The sequence below is a fragment of the Arachis ipaensis genome, chromosome B08, assembly GCF_000816755.2.
Source record: "Arachis ipaensis cultivar K30076 chromosome B08, Araip1.1, whole genome shotgun sequence".
Lineage (NCBI taxonomy): Eukaryota > Viridiplantae > Streptophyta > Magnoliopsida > Fabales > Fabaceae > Arachis > Arachis ipaensis.
Window position 1 is genome coordinate 34,563,608 of NC_029792.2, and position 10,276 is coordinate 34,573,883.

Sequence of the window (10,276 nt, forward strand, 5' to 3'; positions counted from 1 at the left end):
GAAAAGCAATAAAAAGGGGACAAAAATGTCCCAAAGTGAAGGTTCAATAAAAATCAATGCATATGTGTGGTGATCGAAAGAGAATACATGAGTGTGTGAAAAAGTGAAGAATGGGTAGTTAGATTTGTTTAGAATTGTATAGGTTGTCACAGGTTAGGTGGGAAGTTTAAGTTAATCAAAGATTCGAATTTCAAGCTCACTTGACCATATGCATCCTACCTTGACCCTAGCCCCATAACAACCTATGGGAAAGTCCTCATGATTTTTGTATGCATGCATAAAGTAATTGTTGATTGTTAGATGAAAAACAAATCTTGGAAAGCATGATTAGGGGAGAATTGAGTGAATCAACCCCATACACTTGAGCGACTAGAGCGGATACACATCCGGTGAGGGTTTGATCGCTCAATTACATGTCTCCACCCATGATCATCTTTTCTTGCAAGTTTGTAAAATCTTTCAATGATTCAATTCAATTGTGGGTTAATTTGATTGCTATTACCATAGCCCTTGTGTTTGTATATATATTCTTAGAGATTGACTTGTTTTGACCAAGTGGATGCATTCATATAAATAGGTTGCATATAGATAGATTGCATGTAGTTAATTTGCATTGAATAAATGTGATACCCTTTGCTTATTTCTTGATTTTAGCATGAGGACATGTTTAGTTTAAGTGTGGGGAGATTTGATAAACCCCGATTTCGTGATTTATCTTATGCTTATTTTAGGGGATTTTACCACCTTTTCCCACATTTATTCAATGAAATAGCATGATTTTGTAATTCTTCCTTGAATTGTGCTTAAGTGTAAAAACATACTTTTTAGGCCCTTAAATTGCTGATTTTGATTCACTTAAATTCCATTCGATGCCTTGATGTGTTTGTTGAGTGATTTCTTCATAAGGCAAGTATTGGATGGAAGAAATGAGGAGAAAAGCATACAAAGAGGAGAATGCATGAAGAAACAAAGATTGGAAATGCATCAATGGGCGCGCACGCGTACAAGACGCGCACGCGTACAAGACGCGCACGCGTACAAGACGCGCACGCGTACATGACGCGTCCGCGCGGATGAAGAATTTGCCAATCGACGCGCACGCGAACATGGCGCGTACGCGCAGATACTCTCATGTGACCCACTTAAAGTCAAAACGCTGGGGACGATTTCTGAGCTGCCCAGGCCCAAATCCAACTTGTTTCTGAGTGTATTTCATGCAGAATTGAAGTCCAAGCAAAGGGGGAGCAATTAGTTGTAGGATTAGCATCATGTAGTGTAGTGTCTAGAGAGAGAAGCTCCCTCTTCTCTCTAGAATTAGGGTAGATTAGGTCAATTTCATCTTAGATCTAGTTCCAATTTCATGTTCTCATATTGTTTTCTCTACAATTTCGTTTTTCTATTCTTGATTCCTCTTAGTTTCCATGTTAATTCCCCTTTTTGCTACCTTTTGTGATGATGAACACTTGTTGGATTTGGATTTTCTATAATGTAATTGATGTTTGATGTCTTTTATTGTGAATTTGAGTTGTTGATCTTGTCTCCTTGCAATTTGTAGTTGGTAGATTTTACTATTTCTTGTTATTTATTATGCTTTCCTTGTACAACCATCAAGTGTTTGACAAATTACTTGGTTGGGCTTTAGAGTAGACTTTGAGCATTCTTGGTTTGGAAAGAGTAATTAGGCAATCTTGAGTCATGAAAACCCAACTCATGTTGGCTATCTAGAGTTGTTAGCTAATATTGTTTCCATTAACTCTAATCTCTTGCTAATTCACTTAGCGGGTTAATTAGGACCTTTGGATTGAGATTAGCTAGTCTTGTTAGACTTTCTTCGAGTGTGAAGATAATATGATACCTTCTTCCATCTTCGGGGATGACGTAATTGATGCCAAGGCATCTTAGCCTAGTTTTACTAGTCTTTTGCCTTTGATTTTAATAAGTTTTATACACTTTCTTGAGTTACAAGTAAGCCATTTGGGTAGAAATTCATATGTATTTAGATTCAATCAACCATGAATAAATTGATGCATTTTCATGAGGTTTTGTGCTATAATTGTTTATATGACAAGGATGATAATAAGTCTCATGATTTTAGCATAGCTTTGACGCATTTGTTGATTGATGACAGGTGACCAAAAGGCTTGGAGGAAAGTTGAAGAAAAGGGATAGCAGAAGGCAGCAAAACTAACCCTGGAGGAAGCCAGCGTTTGCGTCCAAGTTTGCCTCAAAGTTGGAGGCAAACGTTGGTGCAACAACTAGCCCTGGAGGAAGCCAACATTTGCGTCCAAGTTTTCCTCAAACTTGGAGGCAAACGTTGGCATATCATATGCATCCAGGGAGGCCAACGCTTGCGACCAAGTTTGCCTCAAACTTGGAGGCAAACGTTGGTAAAATGTATACACCCAGGGAAGCCAACGTTTGCGACCAAATTTGCCTCAAACTTGGAGGCAAACGTTGGCACCAAATGTGATCTTGGAAGGAGCACGTTTGAGTTCAAGTTTGACCCCAAACTTGAACTCAAACGTGAATGAAAGACAAAAACCTTTCTGCATAATTTCAGCAACCCAACGTTTGAGTTGAAGTTTGCCTCAAACTTTGACTCAAACTTAAAGGCTCAGAGTCCAAATTGCAAAAGGGTTTTCTCTCAAGTCCAAGAGCAACCAACTAAGGCTATCTTCAATCCAATTCCATCAAGGCCAAGGCCCAAATTCAAGGCTCCAAGACCATTAGAAGAAAGGGTATAAATAGAAGTTAGTTTGATTTAGGAGGGACGTCAACTTTTACTTTTAAATTCATACCTCTTTGCTTACTGTAACTTTGATCTTGGCTCTGGGAGGAGAATTGAATTCTCTTCCTCTTCAGTTTTCTTATTTTCTTTCCGGCAAAGCTTTACTGAGTATTGGGTGTTGAGAATTGAGGAAATTCTGTCTCAATCTCACCTTGAGCTCTCTTTGTTTCTTTCTCTGCATAGTTCATATTTAGTGATTTTAATTCAAGTTTCTTTACTGTTTTGAATTTAAATTTGTTTGCAATTGCTTTCTGAATTGGATCAAGGAAGGTGCTGAGATCTAGACTTAGTTTTCTAGTCTCTTGACCCTTGAGATCTGGAATTTCCTTTCTGTTCATCTGCTAAGGCTTCTTCAAGCCAATTTACATTTTCTATTGAGATCTATTTCAATTCAATTCATCTTTTATTTTCCTGTTTGTTGCAATTTACTTTCTCATGTTTAATTTCTGCAATCCAAATTCCCAATTTCTTTTACAATTCAAGCAATTTACATTTCTTGCACTTTAAACTTCAGCCATTTACATTTCTTGCAATCTAAGTTTCTGCAATTTATATTTCTTGCACTTTAGATTCAGCTCTTTTAATTTCTCTGCACTTTAAATTCTTGTCAATTATCCCTCTCCCTTTAAATTTCATGCAATTTAGCTTCTGTTGGATACAAATCACTCAAATCAACTCTTGTTCGCTTGACTAAATCAACCACTAAACTAAAATTGCTCAATCCTTCAATCCCTGTGGGATTGACCTCACTCACGTGAGTTATTATTACTTAATGCGACCCGGTACACTTGCCGGTGAGTTTTGTGTTAGATCGTTTTCCACACATCAGTAATGAGATAAATTCTTGTTTATTATTGTGACATGATTAACTAGTCTTATTTGACATTCTCTCTATGTGAAGATGACATGATACCTTCTTTCATTTGTTGGAGTTGACTAAATAAGACGAATTAATCATTGTATGACTAGGGTAGAAAGCCTATATTCTCAATCTTTGCCATGAATGTCTCTCTCTCTCTTTTTATTACTTGCTTTCTCTTATTTACTTGCTTCCTTTAATCACTTGCTTAGTTTACTTTTCTTGCCATCTATTTTTCTTGCCCTTTTATAAACAAAACCCCTTTGCCCCTTCATAGCCAATAAGCATACACTTCATTGCAATTCTTCGTGAGACGACCCGGAGTACAAATACTCCGGTTAATTCTTATTTGGGGTTTGTTCTTTGTGACAATTGAAATTTTTGATGTGGGAATTGTTTGTTGGTGTAGAACTATATCTACAACGAGAATTCATTCATTTTGTGTGAAATTCTATACCGACACGATAAAACTCATTAATCAATAATTCACAATAAATTCTCGTTGCAAGTATAGTATCTAAACTAAAAATAATCCTTTCATACAAAAACTTGTTTGTCACTTAAACAAACCCAATAAAAATAAACCGAAGTATTTAAATCTCGGGTCGTCTCTCAAGGAATTGCAGGGAGGTGTAGTTATTATTGGTTATGAAAAGGCATATTTTTGGGTTTTTGAAATAAGGAACAAGGAATGTAAATGACAAGAAAAATAAATTAATAACTAAGAAAACTCTTGGCAATGTATGAGAACTAGAAGTCCTATCCCAGTTATTCTTATCAAGTGTGATGAGAATTGGCTATTGCTCCCACTTAGTTAACCTCTAACTATGAAGAAAAGTCAAGTGGATGAATCAATTTGATTCCTCAAGTCCTAGTCAACTCATAAGGAAAGATTAGTTTTAGAGGGATCCAAATCAACTACCAACTTTTCAATTATCGGTCAACAAAGGAGTTTGATAACTCAAAAGTCTCCAATTACTCAACCAAAGCCAAGAATATAAAAGTCTATTCTAAAATCCAGCCAAGCATTTTGTCAAACACTTGGGAGGCACAACATAAAAACATAGAAAAGCAAGAAGAGATAATAAATTCCAAACAACCAATTGAAAGCATCAATAACATAAACTGAAAAAAGCAAACATAAATATGAAATACTTCAAATTGTATTAAATAAGAAATTCAATCTAACATGGAGTTTATAAACTAAATTGGGGAATAAATAAATCAACAAGAGAAGATAAATAAACTAAAGGACTAGAACAATAAAAAGTAGACGAGAAACTTAATTGAAATAGAGTAGAAATCTAATATTGAAAATAGCTAAACCTAAGAATCCTAAAACCTAAAGAGAGGAGAGAGCCTCTCTCTCTATAAAACTACATCTAAAACCTAAATTGTGAATAATGGGAAGTGTATGAATCAATGTTTTTCTTCAGTCTCTGCTTGTCCCTTGGCTTTAGTCTGCGTTCTGGACCGAAAACTGGGTCCAGACTCAGCCCGAAATCACCCCCAGTGTTTTCTGTGATTTCTGCACGTGGCGCATGTCATGCGTACCATCGATGGTCATCTTCGCGTGTCACGCGTACGCGTCAGGTACGCGCACGCATCGCTGTGCAATCTCGCTTATCACGCGTACGTGTCAGGTACGCGCACGCGTCGCCATGGGAAGCTCCAAATCACGCGCACGCGTGAGCCATGCGTGCGCGTCGATGCTCGCTGGTTGTCTCCTTTATTTCTTGTGTTCCTTCCATTTTTGCAAGCTTTCTTTCCATCCTTTAAGTCATTCCTGCCCTATAAAGCCTGAAAACACTGAACACACAGATCATGGCATCGAATGGTATAAAAGAGAGGATTAAACATAGCAAATTTAAGGTCAAAGAAGCATGTTTTCAATCAAAGCACAGAATTAGGAAGGAAGTGTAAAATCATGCAAATTTTATGAATAAGTGTGCAGAGACTTGGTAAAAATCACTCAATTGAGCACAAGATAAACCATAAAATAGTGGTTTATCAGCCATACAAGCTGAGCTTTTGGACAATCCCGAATATAATGTAAACCCGATTCTTGGCTAGAAAGACATCTTCGGCACCTATCCGATGACGATATCCCTCTTTTGAAGCGAAAACTTGCAGTAGGAAGAGCCTCCTTAAGACACAGCCAAGCAAAAAACTTGTGCTTTTCCGGAACAAGCTGGCGCCAAAGGCAAAGTCAATTCTCCCGCTCCTCCTAACCAAACAGCTGCTTACACAACCATAAGTAACCATTGCGTGAGTCATAGACTTTGGCAGCAGACCCAGACCAATACCAACCCACTTCCGGACCTACTTGCACATCTGGATTGTAAGAAAGAATATTACCTTTTAAATTTTGAGATAAAGAAAAATAAAGAGTATCCAAATGCCACTACCAACCGACCAGATATCCTATATCCGGAGGTTCAAATCAGAAATGTGACCATAATCCATCTCATTAGAACCCATAAGGTTTAATTGTATACAATTTTATTCCTAATGTTTCCTGTTTGTATCAAAATTACTCCTGAATGTTAATTCCATCTGAAATGTTGAGAACAAAATTGAAAACGTTTAGAGATAATTTTGAAACAAATCAAAAACGTTAAGGACAAAATTGAATAAATCGAAAATATTAGAGACAAAATTGAATAAAATTAAACGTTAGAGGTATTTTTTGAAAAAAAATTGTAAACTTTAGAGACACAATATATTTTACCCTTTATTTTATTTTATGAGAGTTCAGCTTGTCATTGTTGAATAACAAAGAATGAGTCATAACAGCATACAACTTCAAGATTCTAGTACCAAATGCAAAGGTATACACATGTTCAAAGAATAACCTAATGACAAGCACGGTTTCTAGCATAATGCATTTTCAAGGAATCCATCAAAACATTTAAAGAGGAGCTCTTCCATAAAATAAACCATATTCTGTGCCAATAAGAATTGATCCAAAGAATCATCACAGATGCTCAGAGCACTGTGACAAAAGATGCAACAAAACTCCAACAGAAAGATATGAAATCAATTACAGAATTGTCGTTGTCTCCTCCACTAGGCAGATTTGGAGGTGGTGGAAGAAGCGTTGCATTGCCTCTATTACTATTAACCCCACTTGAGATATTGATTTCCTCTGTAACTGCTCTCATCAAAAGTACCAAATTGCACTTGGTTAGGTGCTTTACCTAATAGATTGTTGTAGCACACATTGAAGGCAGATAAGTAGTGCAAGTCTCTTACACTAGAGGAATTTCTCCACTCAAACTGTTATTTGAAAGATCCATACTCTCAATGCTTTGAAAGATCCATACTCTCAAACTGTTATTTGAAGAAACCGTCACTCCACCCCCCATAAATGGATGATACACTCCCTTCACTGCAAATGCCGCACACACTGATGCCAATATCTGTGCTCCAATATACATTGGCACCTGCATGCATGCCATATATATTTTAGTAAAAATTCACGTGCATGCCATATATATATCACCAGTTTTTACATTCTTTCATGGGAAGTGCTTCAAAACAGCAAAGGAAATGATGACAGCAGGGTTGAGATGAGCACCGGATATGTGTCCGGTGGAGAGGATGATCACCATAACAGCAAGGCCGACGACGGCAGCGCAGCCAATCAATGTCTCTAATCCATTTGTTTTTTCGTTTACTATTGTTGCCGCTGTTCCGGCGAACATTAGAATGAATGTTCCAATGAATTCAGCTCCCACCTGATCATACAAATTTGCCACTGTGGCGTAAGTGCATATTACCTTTCTGGCAAGACGAACAGAAGGAGGTGACAAAGAGCAAGAGAGTTTCATATCCTAATTGTAAAAGAAAGAGAAGTTACAGAAAGAGAAATTACAATAATGCTTGAGCAGTTGAGCTTGGGTAATGATATATCCATGGTTCTTTAAATATGTAGAGGGGGTACAATCCGTACTTCTTCCTTATGCTTTATTTCATACATGATTTATAAAAATAAAATACACCATAATTGAATTAATTAATTAATAATGCAACATAGGATATATTAGTATGACACCATATGAGATTCCTTGTATTTCAGAAGATGTACAACTTTCTGTCAAACCTTATCAATTTTTTTTATTATGAACTTTTTAAATACTACCTATATAATAGTTGTAGAGTAGTAGAGTACTATCAATTATAGGATAATGGAATCCTATTCATTATTATCCTTGTAATTTTTTTATTCACATTTTGTCTATTCACATGGTTTTTGGAACAATATATATAGAGAGCGTTTATTAATTATTTTTTATTTTGCTATTAACAAAGTCATGCGGGTTATATCACCATACAAATACAACATCTAAGTGCAAAGAACAACGGAATTCAATAAAATATTTTTATGAGAACTAGAGCGACTAGTAACTAAATTAAAGTCTAATACAAAATCTGTTTCTTTTCAACAAAGCACATAGAAAAATACACCAAACATCCTTGAGTAATTTATTTCATGATTTTCTTGCAGAAAGCATCTCCAAGAAAATGACCAAAACATTTAAGAAGGCACCATACAACAAAATAAAACCATAGGCTTCTCCAATAAGAATTGATCCAAAGAATTGTCACCAACACTAAGAGCACGGTGACATAGGATGCAGAGAAAGTCCAATAGAAGGAAGCTAAATCAAAGAAAGAATCATCGCTCTTCTTTCCCTTGTCCAATGGGATTGGAGATGGTGGAACTCGTTTGTTGCTGTTGGTCCAATGGAGAAATGGATTTCCTTCATAGTTGCTATCATCAAAGTTGGCAAATTGGTTTCCTCCAGGTGCTATACCAGATAGATTATTATAGGACACATTGAAGATCTCCAAAGAGTACAAGTCCTGAAGATCAAGAGGAATTTGTCCACTCAAACTGTTATTTGAAAGATCCAAGCTTTCTATGTTTTGTAGATTGTGAAAGTTCTCAGGAATGGATCCATTGAGACGGTTGTGCGACAAATTGAGTGAATGGAGGCTTCTGAGATCTCCTAACTCGTGAGGAATCTCTCCTGTCAATTGGTTAGACGACAAATCTAATGCTGACATAGTTTTAAGTGAAGAACCTTCATACGAAAAGAATGAGCCTTTTGTCATGAACTGCACTTCTCCCAACCTAAACATAAGACGAAACATTGGTGCAATATATCTTCTCGCTTGGCCATAAGATACCGATGTTTCTATTCCATGCGAGACGATGATTTTTATGTCCCGAAATGCTATGTTATTCAAACAAGAAGGTATAGATCCAGTTATGTTATTACGTGAAAGGTCTAAAATCTGTAGGCTTTTTAACTGACATATCTGACTGGAAAGTTCGGCTTGCAATTGGTTTCCTGCTAATAAAAGAAACACCAAAGACTCAATGCCGTAGATGCTTCCCGGAATAGTTCCCGTGAAATCATTGTCACTCAAATCAAGGGCAACTATGTTGATGCTTTGAGAAACAGGATAAATATCAGGTATCACACCAGTAAGACGATTTCCTTGCAGGCTCAAGAAAACTAAAGATGAAGGTATCCATAAATTATTGTCAAGTTCGCCACACAATTGATTATGAGACAAGTCTATAATGTTAAGACCACTAACTTGATGCGTATCTGATTGTGAGGTGCCTCCATCAAATATGTCCGGCACCTTGCCAGAGAAATTGTTGTACCCCAAATTTAATATTCTCAAGCTTGGCATGTGTCTTATTGAATCGGGTAAGCTACCTCTTAAGGAGTTATGCGAGAGATCAAGAGTTCGGAGTGATGTCATATTTTCCAGACATGTTCCCAAAGTTCCTTGGAGGTTATTACCATTCAAATGTAGCTCTTCAAGTTGCTTCATTTGACATATTATACCTAGATTTAAAAATTACAGTAAGATAAATTAGAATAAGATTATTAGTTTGAGAAATTTTTGTTATACTCAATATATATATAATATCATGTTAAATCATGCAAAATTATGATTAAATAGAGATATTGATTCTACTCAAATTTAGTCTACCATGGATAACAGATTGTTTTTCTTGGATTTCGCTCGGATCGGCTCAAACAAATAAATTGTTTACAAAATTTGCCACAAGAATCAATTCAGAGTAGATGTGATTTCTTTTTGAGTTGCGTTATTGTTATTAGGATTTACAAACGGTGTAACCAATAAGAATAAAAATGTAAAAATAATAAGTATAGAAAATAAGTAGTAAAAAAAACATGTATAGAAAATAAAAAATTTATAAATTATAAAATTTGTATTAAAATATATAAAAATTGATAAATGTTTAAATGAAATGTCAAAATTGAAATAACAGAAGAAAAAGAGATGTAACGGAAATGATTAGAAAAAAATAGAAAAAAAGTCTAAGAACCAACAACTTTATTAAATTTTGGCTAGCATGTATCCACCAAAAGAAAAGTGAGTAATCTTGTATTATTGGATGAAATTTTACACCATTAAAATCATCATTAATAATTACTTGATGGTTACAAATCACAAAAATTACTGCCTCCTAACACTCCTCAAACTTAGACTCAAGTGAACTTGGACACCAAATATAAATTATCTTGACCACAAAATCTAATCTTTTTATTTTTTCTAACCATAGACTGCTTTACGCG

At 35.8% G+C, this 10,276-nt stretch overlaps 1 protein-coding gene across 1 annotated transcript in view; it reads right to left on the bottom strand.

The window, feature by feature from the left end:
• Nucleotides 7,942-10,276, bottom strand: part of LOC107611872 (LRR receptor-like serine/threonine-protein kinase RCH1) — a 3,109-nt gene continuing 774 nt past the window's right edge. Inside the window, exon 2 of the mRNA XM_016313754.2 lies at nucleotides 7,942-9,517. Coding sequence (XP_016169240.1) covers nucleotides 8,136-9,517 — 1,382 coding nt within the window. The 3' untranslated portion in view covers nucleotides 7,942-8,135. The remainder of the gene's footprint in view (nucleotides 9,518-10,276) is intronic.